The sequence below is a fragment of the Balaenoptera borealis genome, assembly GCF_965194805.1.
Source record: "Balaenoptera borealis genome assembly, chromosome: 18".
Lineage (NCBI taxonomy): Eukaryota > Metazoa > Chordata > Mammalia > Artiodactyla > Balaenopteridae > Balaenoptera > Balaenoptera borealis.
The window spans coordinates 25518101-25542263 of record NC_138877.1 but is presented as its reverse complement, the minus strand read 5'-3'; the positions used below and the strand labels follow the sequence as shown (position 1 = coordinate 25542263).

The following is a 24163-nucleotide window of genomic DNA, read 5'->3' as shown; positions in this document are numbered from 1 at the left end:
CTGGAATCAGAATGACTCCATTGCCTTTATTTCTGGAAAAGCCTTCAGCTCTTCAGAAGTACTACTTCTGTCCTTTTTTATTGATGGTCCAAATTCTGAACAATATCCTACACGGCTGCTTTGTAATCTCCATTTAGCAGAGGTTCTTAACACTTTGTGAGCTGTGGACCCCTTTGGCATGCTAGTGAAACTATGGACCCCTTCTCAGAATATTATTTTTAAAGCATTAGTTAAATATATATACATACAAAAGAAAATAATATTGAAATAAGTTAACGAAATATTTTTTAAAGTGTTATAGAGTATTATATGTGTTTCTTCATTGCCACATAAAATGGCAAACATCTAACAGCATATATAATAAGTACCATACTTTTGAAGTAATGATGAACATAGATCTTAAAAGATATCTGAAACATCTGTAATATGATAGAAAACATCTGTTTCTAATGGTGATGAAGTCACGGGTATTGCTAATATGTGGTTTGCTATCTACATTTATAGTTGAGTGCAATGCTAAATTTCAGAGGTTGCTGACCGTAAGAGATATGTTTTTACCATTCCAGTTAACAGACCCCTGAATCTATCTGAATCTATCCACAGATAAACATTTAACATTTAACACAGAAGTTTATGTTGAATGATTAAAAGGAAAGTAAATTTAGTAAAACAAGATAAATGAAAGCATGTTAATATATACAAAAGGTAAAGTAGAAAAATTAGAGAATTCTTTGCCAGAGTTAAAAATAAACAAACAAAACACCTGCTACCCCTGAGGACTATGGAAGGTCCATTGTTTAAAAATTCATTTCCCTGATGCCAGATCACTTGGGATAAAGGTAGAGAAGAAGACCCAAGGCTTGGGAAACTCGGCCCAGAAAGGTCCCTTTCACCACGTGCCAGTTGTTAGCAAAAAAACTCTTAACTTTTTGCTCAGAAGTTTTCCTTTCCCTGTTGTGTCGTATGGAAGAAGTCGTGTCTTGACTTTGTGCAGAAGAAAGACTTTAACCTTGGTTTCTCCATCTGCAAAATGGATAAAATAATGCTTTTGTGCAGAATCATAATTCATCGAGCTAATGTTCAAGAAATCACAGTTTAAACTGAAAAGAATTATGCAAATATAAACCCTGTTTTCAAGCCACATAAACTGTGAATTTGATACATACCGGAGTTTTAGAACATTTGAGTAAGGTTTATAATCTTCTCTACAATCATGGGAATGCCAGAAATGCAGATAACATTGTAACATCAAATTTTCCTAGTTTTAGAGTAGAAACACCTTTGACCTATGAATGAAAACTGTCATTAAGATTCAAATTCTTTTCTTAAGGATGACTTTTTTGTCCAGATATACCTAATTTACATGTATCACGCAGCTTGTTCTGTTTTTTAAGTGAAATAATGATCAAATATTGTTTTGAGTCCTTTAAATACTAAGATACATGAAAGAAAAAAACAATGTTCACCTGTAATCGATAATGAAATACATGATAACAAATAGTTGTTTAATTCATGTTTTTTGTAATTTCACATATTTCCATAATCTCATAACAGATGTCTCCATAATTTGTTAAATTTGGCTTGTTATATAATAGTACTTTCTATCTTTGTTTAGTTCATTCAATAATAATTATTATAGCTACATTTTAAGTCATGTTATAATAATTGAAGTTTCCTAAATGCTTCCTATCAATACAAATCACCTTTAATTCTTAAACTTTATGAGGTAGTTATTTTCATTCTTTATGAGGCAGGTATTATTAGTTATTTCAGAAGCATGAAGTCACTTGCCTAACTAAAATCAAACAGTTGATAACTGGAGAAGCCGAAGTTTCAACTCCAATGTTTTTTCCCCATAAAACTTTAATTTGTAATTATGACTGAAGAAAGACATTTACTGACTCCTTGCTATGTGTTTTTTTTTTTTTTTTTTCTTACTATGTGTTTTAGATGCTTTCCTGTCCCTTACCTTATTGGCCACACTATCTGGACTAGGTATGGCAAAATGAGGCTCTGAAAGTTTAAGGCACTTGCCCAAATAAGTGACAGAATTCAAAACAGGCCCACTATCTTCCCACTACACCACATTGCCTAGTGGAAGGAGCAGAAAAAGCAGACACTAATCAGAAAAAAAAAAAGTGTAGCTGCAGTTTTAAAGCATTTTGCCACATTTTGAACCACAAGTGGAAATGTGGGGAGAAAGAGAAGATTATAAAAGAATATAACACTACTGAAGTTACTCCCAAATATGAGAGAAACAGTTGAGTCAGGTGACCTTAATTTATTGAATCTGTACTGCTCATATTTTCCCTATGAGACTCTATGAAATGGATATTAAGCTCTTAACCCTGGGTGTTTTGCCTAATGCATATATATTAAATTCAGCAAAGTATATGGAAAGTTTTCATCTTTCAAAGTTTTCATCTTTTTCCATATTATGCTTGCAAATAGTGTATCCTTTATAAAATCTTTAAGGACTGCTCTGAATTTTTTTTTTAAATATGCCTTTTATATTTACAGAGAGAGCATTTTTTGCATTTCCTTTGTTAGCCATATGACTTTTTTCTAAAGCACACAAAGATATTTGCTCAATTTCTGGGTTCAGAAAAAAGTTTATTATTCAACTAAATACTTTCATTTAACAGATACACATTGATCACCAGTTATGTGCCAGGAATGGCCCTAGGTGCCTAGATACAGTGTGGACCTTTGAATGTGTTTTCATGTAAAAGAAAAGAAAGGTTGTAAAGACACCTGTAAGGGTTAGTGTTAGGAAGTATTCTCAGTTATTTAAAATATTTGAAAAGTGGGTTCAGACCGGATTCTCATTTGTTCTAAAGGTTGAAGATAATTTTCATTGGGCATTAAAATGCAATTTTTATAAAATTATGTTAATTATTTTTTAATTTGGGAATTACTTAATGAAAATATAGCATCTGTTTTAAGTATGACATCTGCAAACTCCTCTCTTAAAAACGAAGGCTTAAACCTTCTATTCGGTAAGAATTTACTCATATGTCATATGTAATTACTTTGCCAGCTATGTGATATTGTATGTTTCTTTTCATTTAAGTGGTAATTCATTTTCATTTACGTGATTAATTAGAAGGCATGGAGTGTAAAGTGCTTTCTGACATACATGTTTTTTCCTTAAAAAGCGCAGTCTTGAGTTTAGCCAGTCACCAGTAAGTTACAGAGCACAAGCAAACTACCAGAGAGTGTGATAGGTGCTAGGTGAGATGGTTAGGAGCCAGAGTTTACCCTCAAAGAGCCTGCTTGCAGTGTTTAAAGTAAGAACAAAGATGACTATGATGCAATTAAGAATATCTTAAGTGACTTGGGAGAGACTCATGAAAAGTACTGCCTGATTTTGGAGGAAAGAAGAGGTAAAACATTTGTTTTCTTTTTCTTTTTTTTGATGTATAATTGACATACAACATTATATTAGTTTCAGCTGTACAAGATAATGATTCAATATTTTATATATATTACAAAATGATCACCACAATAAGTCTAGTTAATAAATATCACCATACACAGTTACAGAATTTTTTTTCTTGTGATGAGAACTTTTAAGATCCATTTTCTTAGCAACCTTCACATATTCAATAGAGTATTATTAACTATGGTCGCCATGCTGTACTTTACATTTCAATGACCTATTTCTCTTTTTTTTTTTTTTTTAAATGAGGTGCGTTTTTTTTTTTTTAATTAATTAATTTATTTATTTATGGCTGTGTTGGCTCTTCGTTTCTGTGCGAGGGCTTTCTCTAGTTGTGGCAAGCGGGGGCCACTCTTCATCGCGGTGTGCGGGCCTCTCACTATCGCGGCCTCTCTTGCTGCGGAGCACAGGCTCAGTAATTGTGGCTCACGGGCCCAGTTGCTCCGCGGCATGTGGGATCTTCCCAGACCAGGGCTCGAACCCGTGTCCCCTGCATTGGCAGGCAGATTCTCAACCACTGCGCCACCAGGGAAGCCCGACCTATTTATCTTATAACTAGAAGTTTGTACCTTTTGATTCCCTTCACCCATTTTGCCCACCCCTTACCCCCTTGCCCCTGGCAACCATCAAGCTGTTCTCTGTATCGATGAGCTTAATTTTACTTGTTTGTTTGCTTTGTTTTTAAATTCCACATATAAGTGAGATCATACAGTATTTGTCTTTTTCTATCTAACTTATTTCACTTAGCATAATGCCCTCAAGCCAATCCATGTTGTTGCAAATGGCAAGATTTCCTTGTTTTTCATGGTTGAAAAATAGTCCATTTATATATATATATCACAAGTTTATAATATCACACGTTTTTAATCTCTTCATCTGTCAGTGGACACTTCGGTTGTTTTGTAAAACATTTTTTTCAATTTGGTTTTCTGTAACAGCTTTGGCTATAATTATTTACCCTTTTAAAGTTTTTAAATTAAAACAATAAGATAAAGGTAATGTGTAGGAATATATTTACAGGAAAGCAAACATTTTGCACACACTTTCCTCCATCGTCCTTTGTCGTTGGTATTCTAGTATCTTCCAAACTTGTGGTTTTGCTCTTTTTATCTGACCTCTAAGCTTTTGACCTTACAGTGTGATGGGCAGTATATTCCTCTCCCCAGTCTGCAAGGGATAGCAGTGTTGAACATTCCCAGCTACGCCGGAGGAACTAACTTTTGGGGTGGAACTAAAGAAGATGATGTAAGTATTTCTTTGCTCTTTCTAGAAGCTGCCCATATTCCTCGGCTTATGGTCCCTTCCTCCATCTTCAAAGCCAACAAAGGTGGTTGAGTCCTTGTCACATTGCTTTGCTCTGATCTCTTCTTCTGCCTCCCTCTTCCACTTCTAAGGATCTTTGTGATTACACTGGGCCTACCCAGATCGTCCAGCATAATCTCCGCATCTCAAGGTCCCTAATTTAATCACATCTGCAAAGTCTCTTTTGCCATGTAAGGTAACATTCACAGGTTCCAGGGATTAGGACATGGACATTTTGGACAGCAGGGGGGAGAATATTATTCTGCCTACCAAAATACCTTTCTATACCTTTAATTTTCCACATTTATATTATTATTTTAATTTTTAGAAATGTCAAAGGGCTCATTTGGCCATTGAGGTTTAGGGCTATTTTTGTTTTTATACTTTCCTGTATTAAAAAAGAAAAAAACACAACCTAATAAATACATTTGTTCTAGGGACTTCCCTGGTGATGCAGTGGTTAAGAATCCGCCTGCCAATGCAGGGGACACGGGTTCGAGCCCTGGTCTGGGAAGATCCCACCCTTAGAGCAACTAAGCCCGTGTGCCACAACTACTGAGGCCCGCACGCTCTAGGGCCTGCGTGCTGCAACTACTGAGCCTGCATGCTGCGACTACTGAAGCCTGCACTCCTAGAGCCTGTGCTCCGCAACAAGAGAAGCCACCACAATGAGAAGCCTGTGCACCAAAAAAAAAAAAAAAAAAAAGAAATGCATTTGTCCTAAAGATAATGAGAGAAGGCACAATTATGAAAGTATATATAACAATAAAAATGAGAAGTTTACCATGATTTTTTTTTAAATTTTATTTATTTATTTATTTATGGCTGTATTGGGTCTTCGTTTCTGTGTGAGGGCTTTCTCTAGTTGCGGCAAGTGGGGGCCACTCTTCATCACGGTGCGCAGGCCTCTCGCCGTCGCGGCCTCTCCTGTCGTGGAGCACAGGCTCCAGACGCGCAGGCTCAGCAATTGTGGCTCACGGGCCTAGTCGCTCCGTGGCATGTGGGATCTTCCCAGACCAGAGCTCGAACCCGTGTCCCCTGCATTGGCAGGCAGATTCTCAACCACTGCGCCACCAGGGAAGCCCTACCATGATCTTTGAAGAGTCACATACACTGAATGATAAGCCCTTTGATTTGAAGCTCATGATGTAGTGGTTCCCACTGAACAAATTTCTCAGGGCTCTTAAATGTGCAGGCAGGGATTAAAGTATAAAATAAATTGGAAAGTATTTTTAATTTTCATAATGTGAATATATTCCAATCCTATTGGAGTATAAAAGTTTAAATTAGCAACCAATTATTTGTCAGCCCATCATCACTCTTAAATATTTTAAGGAGAAGAAATCAGTGAGATTAAGATAAATAAAGATAGGCAGACAGGATTCTGAGAGCTTCACATTCATAACTTAATACCCTCAATTTTTATCTAAATTTTATCAGTGAAGAAACTGACACAAAGTTCACACAGTTCAAAAGTAGAAGAGACAGGGTTTAAAACCAGGCAGTCTGATAACGAAAAGTTCCCAAATTTGTGTCCTGATATTTTCAGTAGAAATTTTAATTATGATACTACTTTATACTGAATATTTTTTCAGAGGCATAATTATTTATGTTATAGTAAAAGAGGATGTAAAAGGAACACAGTAATACAGCTGAAATTTAAAATTTTTAGGTTTAGTTGATTTTGTGAAAATGCGTTTAACATCAAAGCAAAGTAAGCCCACATGTTTTCATCCTTTGAGATTTCTTTTCATGTTCTCAAATGCGCTGAAAAGTTGTTGTAGATATAAAGCACATATGCACATTGCTTGTAACACCTTGAAAGATTTCCCTTAGAACATATCAAGTGAACTGGATCATAATTTGCATGTTCATTAGCTTTAACTTTATGAAATCTGCATCACCTTTTGAAATTTTAGTTTCCTAAAATTGCATGCATCATTTTATCAAGATATCTGAGTTAGTATGAACAGGTATTTAATACATCTTATATCAAGATGAATTATTTGGAAATATATTAGTTCATTGGTCCTACGAGTGCTTTATAAGAGGGGAATGGAGTATTTTACCTGTGTGGGTTTTAAAACATTTTTATTGTGTTTATTTTAAGCTATGTTCAGTGATGTTTTTTTGTCCTTGGATTATCATTTCATAATAATATTTACTTACCTTTCTGCTAATGGTTTTTATAAGTTTTTAAAAATATGTCTGTTGCAGAGTTTACATTGCTTGAAGTGCCACTTCACCTAAACCTTAACTTTATCAATGGAAGTGTAATGTCGGTTTTTCTTTCAGATATTTGCTGCACCATCATTTGATGACAAGATCCTGGAAGTCGTTGCAATATTTGATAGCGTGCAAATGGCAGTTTCAAGGGTCATTAAACTGCAGCACCATCGAATAGCCCAGGTTGGTTTCGCTACTCAAACCTGACTTCACTATTTGGGCCACTGAGAAAGCTATTCCAAATGACTCCTACACTGTATATTCATCTGTAAAGTAATGGACTTTCTTGTCATGTCAGTTGTTACCGTGTCACCCTAAGTGGAAAAGCATAACTTTCCATTCCACAGAAGGGATTAAAAGTCAAGTTTGAATACAAGATTGAGTGTCAGCTTCTCAGGATGATTTGTACTCTAAAATAACTTGTTTTATTTCAGTGCCGTACAGTAAAAATCACTATATTTGGTGATGAGGGAGTCCCAGTGCAGGTGGATGGCGAAGCATGGGTTCAGCCTCCAGGGATTATCAAAATTGTGCACAAAAACAGAGCTCAGATGCTCACAAGGGACAGGGTATGTAACAAATAAACATTCTTCTAAATTTTCCTTTAAAAAAAATCATAAATTGTTATGAAAAATAGAAACCAAGGGAAAAGATTTAAATTGTCTTTTAAGTCTGACATTTAGATCATCGTGCTTTAAAATATGAACAAATATTTATTTAGTTCTTAAAATAATTAGCTTATATTTTTAGGTTTAGAGAAGAATTGAGCCGAAACTATGGAGAATTCTGATTCTATTCCCAAATACCTCCTCACCTCCCTATTCCCCTATTATATTCCCCTAGTATGTTCCCCTTAACATCTTGCTTTAGTGTGGTATATTTATTACAGCTGATGAGCCACTATTGATACATTATTAAATAAAATAGTAGTTTACATTACTCTTTGTGTTCTACATTCTATAGGTTTTGACAAATGTACAATCACTTGTCCTCCACCTACCCATCCTCTCTTATCCCAACCCTGGCAACCCCATCTTTTCACTGTCTTTATAGTTTTGCCTTTTCCAAAATCTGTATTTTTTTTTAATTATATTTTATTTTTGGCTGCGTTGGGTCTTCGTTGCTGTGCGCAGGCTTTCTCTAGTTGCAGCGAGCGGGGACTACTCTTCATTGTGGTGTGCAGGCTTCTCATTGCGGTGGCTTCTCTTGTTGCAGAGCATGGGCTCTAGGCGCTCTAGGCACACAGGCTTCAGTAGTTGCAGCGGGTGGGCTCAGTAGTTGCAGCACGTGGGCTTAGTTGCTCCACGGCATGTGGGATCTTCCTGGACCAGGGATCAAACCCCTGTCCCCTGCATTGGCAGGCGGATTCTTAACCACTGCACCCACCACCAGGGAAGTCCCCAGGATATGTATTCTTAATTAAGGTCACACCCATAACAAATAAGGCTGCAATATCCATCCTGTCTGTTACGCATATACTAGTAAATATTGAAGCATAAATTGAAGCTTTTTTTAAACTTTTCAGTCATATAATCATCGTCATCAATTACATTACTTTGTATTTGTTGCAATACACTAGAAAACTTTAAAATATCTTTTTTGTACTTATGATGTATTTAATGAGGTGTTAGATTAGGGAAAACAATAGTAATTTCAAAGTCATTCATGTACTATCTAAATACACATTTATTTGGGCCTCGGAGCTCTAAACTAACAATTCATTGCAATATTGATTTTAAATAGGCCTTTGAAAGCACTCTGAAATCTTGGGAAGATAAGCAGAAGTGTGATTCTGGTAAACCAGTTCTTCGAACGCATTTGTACATCCAGCATGCGGTTGACCTGGCGACAGAAGAAGTGTCTCAGATGCAGCTGTGCTCACAGGCCGCAGAGGAGCTCATCACCAGGTACCGAAGTCCTGTGAACCTTGGGGGCTGTGAGAACGCTGGTCTTGGCCAATTTTGGTTTTTGTATTTTTTTTAAAAATAAATTTATTTATTTTGTTTATTTAATTTTGGCTGCGTTGGGTCTTCGTTGCCGCGCATGGGCTTTCTCTAGTTGCAGCGAGCGGGGGCTACTCTTCGTTGCGGTGCATGGGCTTCTCATTGTGGTGGCTTCTCTTGTTGCAGAGCACAGGCTCTAGGTACACGGGCTTCAGTGGTTGTGGCACACGGGCTCTAGAGCACAGGCTCAGTAGTTGTGGCGCATGGGCTTAATTGCTCTGCGGCATGTGGGATCTTCCCGGACCAGGGCTCAAACCCGTGTCCCCTGCACTGGCAGGCGGATTCTTAACCACTGCACCACCAGGGAAGCCTGGTTTTTGTAGTTTTAATACATCATTGCAGTTGTTTGGGGTATCTAGAAGGGATGCCTTTCCCCTCCTTCTTCATTTGCTGCCTCATTTATGCCTTAGTAATCACTGTTTTTTTTCATCAGCTACCCTCCAACACACACGTGCACAGACCTGTGTTCTCCACAGGCCAGATCTCTGACTTCCTGAAACACGATGGAGAACTCACCTAATGAGCCCTATCGTTATATATATATATATATATATATATATATATATATATATAATTTATATATATTATATATAACCCTTCCATTATTATTTCCCCAGTTTACACATAATCTTTACACTCTACTACTCACTTATATGGTGCCTCATAATTATTAAGTGTTTATGGGAGGTAGAAGGAAATGCAAACGTTAACCATGCAAAAACAACAAAGAAAGTCAGGGGGTGGACATGGGAAGAGTCCAAGAGTCAGTTTCTGGCAGACGTATCACAGAGTTTGTGAGACCACAGAAATTAATTTTAGGAGACAGAAAGAGAAGATAAAAATAATAAGTTCTGTGAATGCAAAACAGATAAAAATTACTATGACCAGGGGCAGACTTCAGGGGGGAGGAGGGACCGTGGGCAAGTTTCTTATCTCCTCCTCACCTAAATCTTATCAACCAAATGGGGATACAAGCTGCCTGACCAGGTCACTGTGAAGGTTAAGTGAGACCCACCATGTGAAGTGCTTATTAACACAGCACGTCTGGTGTATTCAGTGTTCTGAGCATGGTCACTCTTATATTTTTCCCACACCTTCACCTGGTCACTGATCAAAATGTTGAAATAGAAAAGAAGGAAAGGGGCTTCTCTGGTGGTGCAGTGGTTAAGAACCCGCCTGCCGATGCAGGGGACACAGGTTCGAGCTCTGGTCCAGGAAGATCCCACATGCCACGGAGCAACTAAGTCCGTGAGCCACAACTACTGAGGCCACGTGCCACAACTACTGAGGCCACGTACCACATCTACTGAAGCCGTCATGCCTAGAGCCCATGCTCTGCAACAAGAGGAGCCACCACAATGAGAAGCCCATGCACCGCAAGGAAGAGTAGCCCCTGCTCGCCACAACTAGAGAAAGTCCACAGGCAGCAGTGAAGACCCAATGCAGCCAAAAATAAATAAATTAATTAATTAATTAAAGAAAGAAAAAAAAGTGAAGGTTGACCAGATTTGCTTTTGGTCTACCTAATTTGATTCCCCGTCTGTCTTTATAAATTTTGCAAATGATGAAAATCAGGCTCACTCATTAATTTTCACAATGTATTCATTCAATATTCAACAAATAATTTTGAGCCTCTTCTGTGTGTCAACCATCATATTAGGCACTGGGATGCCACGATGACTGCAGTCCCTCTTCATAATTTGCTGGCGGAGTAGTAGGAGGGAGATGTGTGGCCAAAGATCTGTCACAGGTCACACAGTGGGCACTGTGGATGCACAGAGGAGGCCAGAGACAGTGAGGGAGGCCTGCCTGGAGGAAGTGACTTCTCAGCCTAGTCTTGAAAGAAGAATAAGAGAAGGAGTAATCTAAGAATGGGAGCCAGCCTGGGTAATAAAACCCAGAGGAGTGTGAGTGCATGGTACTTTGAGGAAATCTCAGGGTGTTTGGAGTGACTGAAATGTTCACGTGGTATATTTGAGAGTGTGGAAAATGTGGACAGAGAGGTGAGCGGCAGGGGGGCGGGGGGGGCAGATCTTTATCAGGATGTTTCTGGAAGCAATGTGAAGCACTGTCCGCAGAACAGCAAAGCTGGGGCAGGGGTGAACACTGTCAGAATGGTCCTGTTAGGAAACGATGGACTGAGCCAGTAGAGATGGGAAGGAGATGAGAAGGAGATAGGTTAGGGTCTAAAGTTGGTACACAGGAATGTTCAGGATGATCCTAAGGTTTCTAGTGAATGGCTGGTTAGATTAAGGTGCCTTTGATGCAGCCATAGTATTCAGGAAGAGGAACAGATTTTGAGAGGGAAAATGATGGGTTCCATATTGAACTTACAGAATTTCAGTTACATTAGAAATACCTAGGAGGAGATTCAGTTAGCAGTTGAAAATGTTAATCTGAAGTTGATTTACAACTTTCTTTTTCCTTGAAAATTAGAATAACATTTATCCACCTCTGTTCTTCTTATTAATAACCTCTTCTTCATGATTTCTCAAGGTTTTTGGTAAGGATGCTTAGGTGACATTTGCAAGTTCCTTTGTGCCTTGGATATCAACGTATGATCCCTAAGAATTACACTCTTGATTCAGCCATGTGGGGCTTCTGTCTCTTCTTTTGTTCTTCCCTTTCCAGATTGAAGATCATTTTCCTTGAAGATGTTAGAAGCAAAAGGATTAGGATAGTCTTACCTTCTTGTCACCTGCAAAGCTTACATCACTTTCTAGCAATCAGTAGAACTTCTCCTTTTTATTTTTTTGGCTGTGTCAGGTCTTAGTTGCAGCGCACGGGCTCTTCATTGTGGCGCTTAGGCTTCTCTCTAGTTGTGGCATGCATGGGCTCTCTCTAGTTGTGGCGCATGGGCTCTGTACTTTGCAGCACATGGGCTCTCTCGTTGAGGCTCCCGAGCTCAGTAGTTGTGGCACGCGGGCTTAGTTGCCCCGTGGCATGTGGGATCTTAGTTCCCCAACCAGGGATCGAACCCGCGTCCCCTGCATTGGGAGGCGGATCCTTTACCATTGGACCACCTGGAAGTCCCTCTCCTCCTTTTTCTTCTTGGCCTCATTGCCTCCAGAATTGTGTCATTCTAGGACTGTTCTTGAAGGTTTATATTCCAAAGGACTGTGGCACTACAGGCTTTGGCGTTGGATAGACGTAGATTCAAATCCTGGCTCTATCACTGTATGTGATTTAGTATGTGATTTAGTATCACACACTAAATCTTTCTGAGCCTCAATGTCTTCATCTATAAAGTGGAGAAAGGTAACCACAGCTACCTTTTAGGTTGTGAATATTAAATTAGATAAGGAATATAAAGCACTTAGCATATAGAAGATATATGTGGCAATGTTTTTCCCCCAATCTGTTGTATTTGTGCCTGGTTGAAGTTTCAGTGAATAAAAGATGTGTCTACGCTCTACATTTGGGACCCCTCTCAACTTTCCAGTGATACAGCAAAATGAAATGTTACTATGCCCTTTTCTTCCAAATAGCACCTCAATATGCTTACCTCTGATTCTAGGTCTAACTTTTTTTATATACAAGATTTGGGGTTAGTACTTTTTGTTGCAATAGGGTTTGAATTTTGTAAATCTACCCCATGCCATTCATCATCGAGCAGTTATTAAACAAATAAATTTCCTTTCATGACCTTTTTTTTTTTAACTTGTTTTATTCTACTGTGTCTACACTTCAGAAAACTCGGCAGTGCTCAGAGAAGTTGTCTGTTCATTTGCCTCGTTTTTGCTTTCAGGATTTGTGATGCAGCCACCATCCACTGTCTTTTGGAGCAAGAGCTGGCGCACGCAGTGAACGCATGCTCCCACGCACTGAACAAAGCCAACCCACGCTTCCCAGAGGTGAGGAGCTAATGGTAAATGCCCATTCCACAGATTTTTTTGGTGTTACACATATAGCTTGATACTATAAAATGTGCCACATCCTTTGAAAGAACATAATATTAGTCTATATGCGTCTCAGCCAGAAGCTTATCATTCACTTGTGGCCAGGTTTTTCTTCATTTTCCTTTTCTGCTGTGTTTCCATTCCTGCTGTTTAATTTGCTTCCTTTTTTTCTATTTCACTTTCAATCACTGGTCACCTTCCCATCTTCCTTGTGCTCCTTCTCTTTTTAAGTACTACCATTCCTCTTTTTTACCTTCTCCCCTGCACCTTCCTATAGGGCAAACCTAGATACCATGCATTTAACTAGAGCTGTTCATTCGTTTTTGAAGTTGTCCACTGAAATGATTCTCCATTTTGTTTTACTAAATCAGTAAATTTAGTTAATTTTCTAATGTAGAAGTTAATAATAGAGAGGATAGAATATAAATGTGATGAAATGTGATGTATGGCGTAGAGAAAACTGGTAACATTATTTTTACCCTTTCAATTATTCAATTGATTTACCTAAGTTATTATACAAATAAGTGTTAGTCCTCAAGATTAAAGTCTAAAAATCAATCTGGTTGGAACTATGGAGAGTGAAACTCAATGGATAGAATTAATTACGATCAGATGATGTCCCTTTTAAGACATAATTTTCTTTGACTTAATTCTTGTGGGAATATGTGTCTGTTGTCGCCAGCATATACATGTTTGTGTGTAGGAGATGTGGTCCTGAGTGTATTCACTATAGTCAGTGCATTCTTTTGGCTCTGTGCTGACAGAGTTAGAAGAGGTAATCATGCTAACAAATGTGAGTGTGAAATTTTGCAATTACAATAGAATTTTGGTAGACTTTTTAAAATATTTGCGATGTGAATTTAAATCGGAAGAGTAAAATGTAAAGTACTCGCTGATGATTGAATCCCAATTTAATACAGAACTACTTGTCTTTGATGTTTTTGTTTTTTTTTCCTAGAGTCTTACGAGAGACACTGCCACTGAAATAGCCATCAATGTGAAGGCCCTATATAATGAAACAGAGTCTTTACTAGTTGGCAGGGTTCCTTTGGTAAGGAAAAGAAATGATGGATAACATCAGAATGATGATAAATGTATGGTTCTTGCCTTCATTAGGGAGCATGCATTCATCAGATTCTAATGCACAAGCAGCCTCTGGCCTCCATCCCTAGAGCTTCCATTTTACCTAGCTTTTGCCTTCAAGAAAATTTATGGCTACACCTGGGAGTTACACTTTAGGCTAACAGGAGTAGAGATTTCCCCTCATCGTGTTTTTTTTTTTTTTTTAATAGATCCTTATTGGAGTATAATTGCTTCACAATACTGTGTTAGTTTCTGTTGTACACCAAAGTGAATCGGCCATATGCATACATATGTTCCCCCCAGTCAGCTTTGAGAATCTTGAGCTTTACAGAGAGTGGTGGACATTCCCTAGGGACTCATTAACCCATTAATGCAGAAAAGTAGAGGAAGTCATGAGTTGTGTTCACGGAATTAACATTTGAAATATGATTGTTATTTTCTAGATTTGCTTAGATGATGCTTTCTAGATTCGGTGTTTCAAGAACTAAATTTCAAGAACTAGACAGTCCATGGACCTCAGGCCTAAGTGCTAGGAATCCATAGATTTTTCTGTCTGGTTTGCCCACAGTCCTTTACTAATCAGCCTTTCTTCCCTCACCCTTGAAATGTTCTAGCACGTTGGGTCTTTTCGCCACCTAGTGTTCCATTGTAGGTTATTCACACATGCTGTTGTAACTGTAGAAGGCCTGATACATTAGCTCTTGTTTTCTTCCTTGTAACAATTTTGATTAATTGATAGGTGATGATCTTAAAAAACATTTCTCTTTACTGTAATTTTATCTCTTTCTTGGGAAAATTTATACATCTAAATAAAAGGGAGAATAAAAGTCATAGTATCTGGCACAGTGGAAGAATGGGAGGTGTGTTCCATAGCCTAGCCAACTGTAAGTGATTGGTTGGAATATCTGCTTGACTGGAGGCCAGAGTAAAATGTATCCCCCTTGAAGCATCCTTTGCCCTGAGAAGAGAAGCTTAAAGGCTGCATGAAGTCCATTGGTTTTACCCATCTCCGAGGGAAACTCAAGTATAACTTCCTTGGGGCCAGAGGTGGCTACCTCTGCTATGGTCATGAAGAGAAATTTTTAGGAAGAAACATTGACTATCTCTTCTGATAAAACCAATGGGAAAATCTTCTTGGCTATTCTTGGCACTTCTATTAATAACCTGAATTCTTCTTGCTGCTCTTCTAAAATTAGTCCTATAGAAAAGCCAGTGAGCTGTGACCTTGGTCCCAATTATTGGATGAAGGACATGTATTTTTTTGTGTTATTTGAAATACATTTAAGATAATTTCTGATGAGAACTAAAAGCATAACTTATTCTGTATTTTAGCTCTCGACACTGAAAGTACCCATTAAATGTTACTTGGTTAATATTAATCAATTATATTATGCTAATATATAAGGATTCCCATCCACTTTTAATTCTTCTGTCATTGTCAAATATGGATGTTTGGTTTGAAATGTATACCAGTGAATTTTTAAAAAATATTTGGCAATATTGATATCAAAATAGTCAGTCATGTTTGAGAGCAGCTAAGTTATATTCTTCATTTTGCTTGTAGAATGAATATGCAATAACCATTTTATCAATTTTGTAAGACATATATTCTTAGACTTAAAGGAAAGTGGTAAATTTTATTTGACCTGGTGGAGAATCTCCATAATTTTATTAACTTCTAGAAATGCTAGATCCCTTGAATAACAGAGCGGAAAAAATAATGTCCCTAATAAATAAGAGTAATATTCTCTCTGAACTTTCAGCTTAAAATTCTGTGAACCTATATGTAGGTACTCTACAATTTTAAAGTAGTTTATAAAAGTATTGATTAGCTGGAAGAGATCTTAGAAAGTGTGTAGTCACTTTCTACTATTTACTGAGAAGGAAACTAAGACCCCTGAAATCAATTCATCTTCCCTTGGTTGCATAGTTAGTAAAAAGGCCAGGTCTAGGATTCAGTCACCTCCCTTTCAATTCTGCACCTAACAGTGTTTGTTTCACCTTTATTCATTTACTGAATTTGTAAGTGACTTTTAATAACTGCTTCAAATGGGTGGATAATAGGTGACAAGTTAAATTCTCTTTAAAGTTTGCTAGCCCTCTTCCAGGTTACAAGCCATTTAGCTTTTTGCTTTGCCCTGATTTGTACAGCTTTTTGTCACAAATTTTCCTGAGATCCATGGGTCTTTTTTTAACCTGTTATTTTAATTATCCAGAGGATTTTTGTGCCAGGCAGTTCTTATTATATGACATATTTTTGACCAATTTAAAATATTATTATTTGTTCACACAGTGACCTATGAAAATCAGCATGATTTTTGCCACAAAGAAGTAGAATAATGAGATTACTCGCTAGTGCAAGCCGGGAGAATGGGTGGATGGATGCGTGGATAGGAAGGGAGGAGGGTTGGATTTACATAGAAAAAACATCACCATAAGTAATACTTTTCCCTGTGCAATTATTAAAGTCACACTAGCTACTTACATCATCTTTGGGAAGTAAGGAATAAATCTATTCAGATTTGCTTAAATGAGCTCAGTATAAAATAATTTGTTCTTTTTTCCATATTCTTTTTTATTAAAACCAACAACAATCTAGCCTCATCTGATAAGAGATGAGGATGTTCAGTGTCAGTAAAGTAATTTATTCTATTTGAGGTTGGTCACTGAGGCTTGTTTTATTTTGTTTTTAATCTGCTGGTCAATAGCAGTTGGAATCTCCACATGAAGAGCGGGTATCCAATGCCTTGCATTCCGTGGAGGTGGAGCTACAGAAACTAACAGAGATCCCTTGGCTTTATTATATCTTACACCCAAATGAGGATGAGGTATGTAAAATTTGGCCTGTTTCTTTATAAATGTGTACGCTTTGTGACAATAGAATTTGAATGCATCCTTTGAAAAAGAGATGTTCAGGGGAAAATACATTTTGAATATAGTCGTCTTCCCTTATCGGCAGGAAATACGTTCCAAGACCCCCAGTGGACACGTGAAACCTCAGATAGTACTGAACCCTATATATACTATGTTTTTCCCTATACGTACATATCTAAGATAAAGTTTAATTTATAAATTAGGCACAGTGAGAGACGAACAACAATAACGAATAATAAAATAGAACAATTATAACAATATACTGTAATAAAAGTTATGTGAATGTGGTCTCTCTCTCTCTCTCAAAACATCTTATTGTACAAATGTAATGCCTTTTCCATATCAGCTAAGCACTTCTCATGCACTGTGGCTATAACCTTTGCAGTTTGAGATGCAACAGCAAAACTAGCATGAATTTCTTTTTCCTTCTTCGCAATTTCACAGACAGAAGATTCGTTCTTACTGTAGGTCTTAGCAAGCTCAGCATACGATTTTTCTCTTTCCTTATTAAGTCGAGAACTTTCAACTTTTCATTAAAGGAAGCAATTTTACAGCTTCTCTTTGGCATATCTGAATTGCCAGCATCACTACTCTTGTGCCTCGGGGCCCTTATTAAGTAAAATAAGTGTGACTGGGACACAAGCACTGTGCTACCACAGCAGTTGATCTGATAACTCAGATGGCTACTAAGTGGCCAACAGATGGAATACGCTGGACAAAGGGGTAATTCACATCCCACACGGGATAGGTCAGGATGGCTCACGATTTCATCACACTACTCAGAACAGTGCACAACTTAAAATTTATGAATTGTTTATTTCTGGAATTTTCCATGTAGTATTTTCAGACCGTGGTTGACCGCAGGCAACAGAAACCGCGGAAAGGGAAACCACAGGCCAGGGGAGACTACTGTCCTACTTTCAAATGCACTTTTCTTGAACAAACGAGAAAAAGCTTTTATGTGAACAAAGGCATCTTATGGGAATCAGTACCTTCTCAGGAGTACGTAACATCATGAACTTTGGGGGAAGAAGTTATCACTTCAACAATAGTTTGTGTGGATAACTTACATCTATGTTATCTGTGCTATCAGAGCGGGTTTTTCTTCTCTTAATATCCTGAGAAAATTCTCTTCTTGTTCGACTCGAACAGGAGCCCCCCATGGATTGCACCAAGAGAAACAGCAGAAGCACAGTATTTCGTATTGTGCCCAAATTCAAGAAGGAAAAGGTTCAGAAGCAGAAGACAAGTTCACAGGCTGGTAGGTGACCCACACGGGAAGGGAAAGTATAACATTATGAAAAAAATAACGTATTGAGGTGATATCGCTGAGGGGATGAAAGTGATCTGAGACTAGAGAGTGGTGATTATTGCACCATGTTATGAATGGATGAAATACCACTGAATTGTACACTATAAAATGGTTAAAATGGTGAATTTCATTTTATGTTCACTTTACCATAATAAAAAAATCATATCACACCTAAAATAAATCCAAATATGAGTAGGAGTCTGTAGTCATGAAGTTAACAAGTCTACAAGGTGATTGCTGATTTGCTGCTACTTTGCTGGGTGAATGTCAGCATGTCCGTTAGATGGGTCTTCGTCTCGCTCAACAATAATTCAAGGCTTGTAACTTGTTTTCCTTCTTCAGTGTGCAAAATCGATATCATTTTGATAAATGGAACGTAGAAACTTTCATTTACTCCGTTAGCTTGCTAGATATATTTTCCACCTCAAGTTATATATTCTCTTCCTTCTCTTTTAAGGACTTACGATGCCATTTCAGCCCCTCAGTAATGACAGTCCACTGTGACACTTGTATTCTCAAGCAAAGATTAAACTCTCTCTTGGGTATTCTTTCAAGTTCCCTTTCCACCTTTCCTTAGAGATTAAATTTAATGCTGTACTACTGCTAAAGACCTTCAAGTTCTGTGTATATGATGGTAGGTGCCTTTCATAATCAAGTCATTTTATAACTCTTCTGAGTTAGCCATCTCATTTTGAAAAGTGATATATAACCTTATTTTGGGCAATCGTAAAGCAGCTATTGAAGGGCATTTTTAAACCAAATGTGGCAAACAAGCAGACCTTTATTAAGCTAATCAATGTTGGGTAAAATGTATAAAAGAGTGATTGTACGTACTGTAAAATAACAACCCAACTAATCTTAGAAAGCAGTGTTGACAGTTTTTAGATGATATTAAGTTAACAATACATTTATTGCTGTAATTATCAATAATGGTAATCATCAAAACCAGTAAAGGCAGTACTTGAAGTCAGCAAGACCTGAAGCAGAAATCTGTGTAAATTTGTACCCTGTGTCAGACTTTAAATTTTAATTAGCATTTGTAGCTAATTAAACTATAATAAGTTTCATATATGGTCCTTAAGGAAATCATCAGAGCTTATTTAGACCTTGTACTACTGATCCTAATCATGAGAAATACATTTTTTATACATACTGTGCAGTTTGCATGGCTTTAAGGAGGAAATTGAGCTAAAGAGAAAGGCACAGGTGCGCAGCAGTGAATGTCTTTGTAGAGTCAGATCCTTGTGTTGATTGATAGTCTGAAACTTGCATGGGAAAAAGTGGAATTGTAGTTTTGTTGAGACAATACCTTGAACCTTTCCCTTTGCTAGCACTGCCGCTGTACTCTGTTTCGCATCTTCTTTGGCCAACCTGTGCTTTGTAATGCATTGAGCATGTAGAAATTAAGGGGGTTTTGCTCTTAACTTTGGTAGTTCAGAAATGGGGCACAGAGGAAGTTGCTGCTTGGCTGGATCTGCTCAATTTGGGAGAGTACAAAGAAATCTTCATCCGTCATGACATCAGAGGGGCTGAACTCTTGCATCTGGAAAGGCGAGATCTTAAGGTATTTCCTTTGTGCTACTCTTCTGCTCTTAACATTTTTCTTGCAAAACAGACTCCTTTCTCCTGTGCTGTTCTGTTCTGTGCTTATAGCTTGGCTTATGTTATGCCAATGTGCAGTAATCTAATATGCATTGTCCTGTGGTCTGAGTTCCTGGTATGCTTTTGAAACAAGAATGTCAGCAATATTTTTCTGTCAGAATCATTGTCTGACTGTTATAGCTAAAGCTTAGCATGAACTTAGTAAGTTTTCTCTGCATCCATTGGTATGGCTGTTTCTGTGCTAATATTTCCAAATGGATCATATTTCCATCAGCTCATTTTTTTGGATCAACATGAAAGGTGATATTTGTTGCTGAAAATATCTAATAAAAGGTTAACAACTAAAAATTAATTCAAAATACCAATAACAAAGCCTTTCTAATATATGGAACTAGATGAGAGACCTTACAGCAGTGGCTACTTAGAATCCTATAATTTGGTTGTGTTTCAAAACTGAGCTTTCAGAGGTCACATGAACAACTAGACAAATAAATTCAAATCTCCTTTCCACGACTTATTATTAAAATTGTATTCCTCTCAAAAATAAATTTATTATTTTCTTTAGTAAATGGAGTAAAAATTATGCCTTGTTTTTGCTAGAAAGCAGCCCAAAGCCTATTTGTCTTTTATGACAGGGAATGAAAAGTATTAATTCATGGTCTGCAGCAATTCCCTTTTATTCTTTGGGTAGAGACTCAACCATAGAAATGGCCAAAGAAGCATATTCTGTCCCAGGGTTAGAAGTAGGATTTTGTAATGTTATATTTTCTTACCCCACGCTGCCATTTAAAAATTCCAAGATTGATTCATAAGCAAGTGACAAAGCCTTCAACATTTGTTGGATTGATTCCTTTCCTGTAGACCATGTTCTAAAATGCATAGAATTATGAGACAGTAAATTCCTAATAAATTCATGAACGGTTGTGCCTTTATCTACAAATACGTTAGTAGAGATCTTTGACCCCATGATGGGTAACCTAAAGTATAGATTTTTGTAAAGCAGAGTCATAAAGTTTTAGCACATCAAAAGTAGACACCACTTATACCTAAACATTTTTAGCCAGAATAATAATAAAATAATAGATTAACTAATTATCTTAGTTGAGAGTCCCAAATCTGGAACATAGCAAAATATATAGTGTTACAGTTCATAAAGTAAAAACTGACTTCAACACTTGAATACACCAAAAAATAAATGTAGAGGATCATTACATGCAACATATTTGTGTAGCTTCTGATATCCTTGGCAGGCAGCAATATTTATTGAATAGCTACTGATTAATATATTATGCCAGCTTGTCTAGGTGGCATCTACCCTCTAGAAGCTTGCATTCCATTTGCTATGAATAATCATATGTTCAAGGAAAAGACTGTGTGTGTATATAAATAGATATGTATATGTTACATATATGTACATACAAACATATATAAACATACACACACAGTGAGTGAAGCAGTTATTTGCAGAATGAAAAAACAAAGCTCACACAGAAAAGTCAAAGTTAGACTGATAGGACCTGACTGGAAAAAAAATAAGAGTACAAAGGAGATGCTGATTAAGAATTATGTTAGTAAAATTTCTATTTAGTTTTTCGTGAGACTTTTTTGTTGTTTTTATTTTTTATGCAAATTACATTCTTTCCCTTAAAACTTTTCTTTTAGAAGTTTTATTGACATAGTCCATTTTAACTCTTTTGGTTCTAAAACAGGGTGTGGGGCAATGGGAAAGGAAAGTAATTTTACAGAAGAGCCTTCAGTGGAACAAAACCGAGCTAGAGAACGAGCTCTCCTCGTACTCTGTGGTTATAGCTGTAAGGGCAAGCAGACCCTTCAGAGGAAAGTCTCTTAATGTTGGTGAAGGGTTACCTACTCCCTAGGTAATCTTGTCCATTCCCATTGCTTCGAATACTGTCTGTGAATATATCAGTGGTTCACAAGGTTGTGACCTCATTTGTAAACTTTAGGATTATATCACCAACTCTACTTGCTACTTGGCCATCACACAGGATGTCAATCTTAACGTGTCCACACCAAACTTCTACTCTCCTTTCCTCCTCCCATTCTACCCCTTCTCCAGTGCTCTACATCTTAGCAACTCAGGGATGTGAGCTAGAGAAACCCAAGATCATATTTAGCACCCTCCTCTTCCTTATCCTTTCTCCCCTAACTCATTAAACCCATCACGTAGTTTGACTTTAATCTCTATACATTTCTCTTTCTCCTTTCCACAGTCCTTCCTCTTGCCTGTGTAAGGTCAGTAGCTTCCTAACTGGCCCTCGCATTGCTACTCTTGCCCTCTCTCATCCATTATCCACATTGCACAGTGACATTTTAACATCAGGTGTATCACTTTTCTGCTTAAAACCTTTTAGTGGCTTCCCATTTCAGTTAGAATAAAGACTCGCATCTATGGGAGGCCTACAAGGTTCTGCCTATATATTCAACCTGCTATGGAATACTGGCCCTTGCTGGGCTATACCCTTCCACCCTGGCCCTATTTCATTTGTTTAAAAATACTGACCTCTCTCACCTTAAGGGTGTACCCTCCTATGGTATGCTTCTCCCCCTACCCGTCACCTGGCTAACTCCTGCTCAGATCTTGGCTCAGGTGTTACTTCCTTATCATCAAAACAACTAGAGATAGCAATGTGACAGTCTAAAGGTGGGAAAGGGGAAATATTGCTAATGTGTTTTAACAGACAAATAAACTAAGCATTATTTTACCTCCCAGAAGGCAGTAGGAAAAAGTGAGGGATAACAAAGAAAATGGTAAAGACACAGGAGTTTTGTTTGGTTGGTTTTTTGTTTTCTCCATTTGGAAAGTTGTATATGTGTGCGTAGAAGGATAACAATATCTACGAAGCATGCCTCTGCAAAGATGAAGCTATTCATCCAAAGAAAGAAAATGTCAACACTAAAGAATATGATAAAAATAAATATATAACAAACATCATGGCATAACTTTATCACAGCCTAACTCCTAGAAGATGTGAATGTATTGAACTCAAACTAAAGAAAATATAGCTAAGAAGTTAGTGTAACTCTAGGGAAAACATTCATCTCGAGACACCAAAATACTAATTCTGGGTAGAGTCTGCATCTCTCAAAGAAGTTTTTATTCTTGAGAATACAGTGTGCACATGGCCTAAAATAAAATATTTAATATTAAATGTATTTCTTAATCAGATAACTATGTTATCACAAAGTATAAAGAATATTGAAATATTCCACTCAAATCAAAGAATCTAAATGCCTCTGTAAATGCATCTACATTTCTATCTTCCTGTAGGATTTGGCCTTGCTTTTAAGTTTGCTGTTTTAGCACACACTCAGGAAATGTATAGTTGCCTTAAGACAAATTGCAGATGACCTGGTATCATATGAGCAAATATTTTTCAGGGTCAGTTAAATATTGTAAAAATGTTACCCTGAAATTATCTCAAGCTCAAAAAGAGCACTGGCTGTGGAGGGAGTATTTTCCAGAAGGATTCAGAATCATCAGTAGCATTGCTGCTATAGAATTCAAGGAGATCATAAAGTATATGGGAGAGAGAGAGCACGCGCATGTGTGTGTGTGTATCTTCTCAGACAAATAATCTTGTGGTACCTTACATTCTCTAGGCTGCTTTGAAAGTCATCTTTTTCCTAATTTTCAAATATTTCACACTCTTTGTTTTGTGAAGAAGTTATTTGACTTCACACAAATTGATTATGCCCATTACGCTTAAAGAAGCTATAGGGAGGCCTTCACCATCTCTTTTAGTTTTTCAGACAGCGAATGCTATGGCTATCTTCGATGGGTCTCATTTATCACTGCAACAAGTATTTGTCTGCCAAGCTCCTGCTCTGTGCTGCACACTCTGCAATCACCATTCATTTCGGAAAACTAAATATTGGGTTCTTGGTTCTTTTTTAGGAAGATAGTCCTTTAAGAAACAAGAATTCTGAGGGGAAGGAGTCAAAAGTGTTTTGAGGAAAAGCATCAACCCACAGATACCAATGTTTATGTAATTGTTTATACTTACACATTACAAAGTATAAGAAATATTTAAATATTTCACTCAAATCAAGGGCTCTAAATGCAAGTTCAAATGCATTTGGATTCCACATTTAGGTCATGGGCACTGGAGTCCTCCTTGAGGATCAGGCCTCACTCGTAAGTTTAATATTTTAGCAAGGGAATGTATAGTTGTTTTAAGACTAATTGTGGATACCCTGGTGTCACATGTCACTTCTCTCAGAGATCACAAAAGGACCTGTGTTTTTTAAAACAGAAAAAGAAGAAGAAGAAAAAAGAGGAAGTAATTTTGACTCTTAAAGAATTGCCCTTGTGTATAACTTATGAGTGTTACATTTAAGAGTTTGTGTAAGATGTGATTTTTTTACTGGTCGGTAATTTTTTAATGTCAGAGTTTTTTTG

At 37.3% G+C, this 24163-nt stretch overlaps 1 protein-coding gene across 8 annotated transcripts in view; it reads left to right on the top strand.

The window, feature by feature from the left end:
- The window catches only part of DGKH (diacylglycerol kinase eta), a 184706-nt gene that overhangs the window by 147015 nt on the left and 13528 nt on the right, over positions 1-24163 (top strand). For 6 of the 8 annotated variants that reach the window (XR_014236916.1, XM_082365281.1, XM_082365283.1 and 3 more), the window contains 9 exons: positions 4580-4687; positions 7040-7153; positions 7405-7539; positions 8714-8877; positions 12722-12827; positions 13831-13923; positions 16664-16783; positions 17982-18090; positions 19575-19705. Coding sequence is in view for 7 of the 8 variants with exons in the window: in XM_082365281.1 (XP_082221407.1) it covers positions 4580-4687; positions 7040-7153; positions 7405-7539; positions 8714-8877; positions 12722-12827; positions 13831-13923; positions 16664-16783; positions 17982-18090; positions 19575-19705 (1080 nt within the window). In the remaining variant the exon portion in view is untranslated. The remainder of the gene's footprint in view (positions 1-4579; positions 4688-7039; positions 7154-7404; positions 7540-8713; positions 8878-12721; positions 12828-13830; positions 13924-16663; positions 16784-17981; positions 18091-19574; positions 19706-24163) is intronic. The other 2 variants (XM_082365285.1, XM_082365284.1) reach the window with 1 other exon arrangement.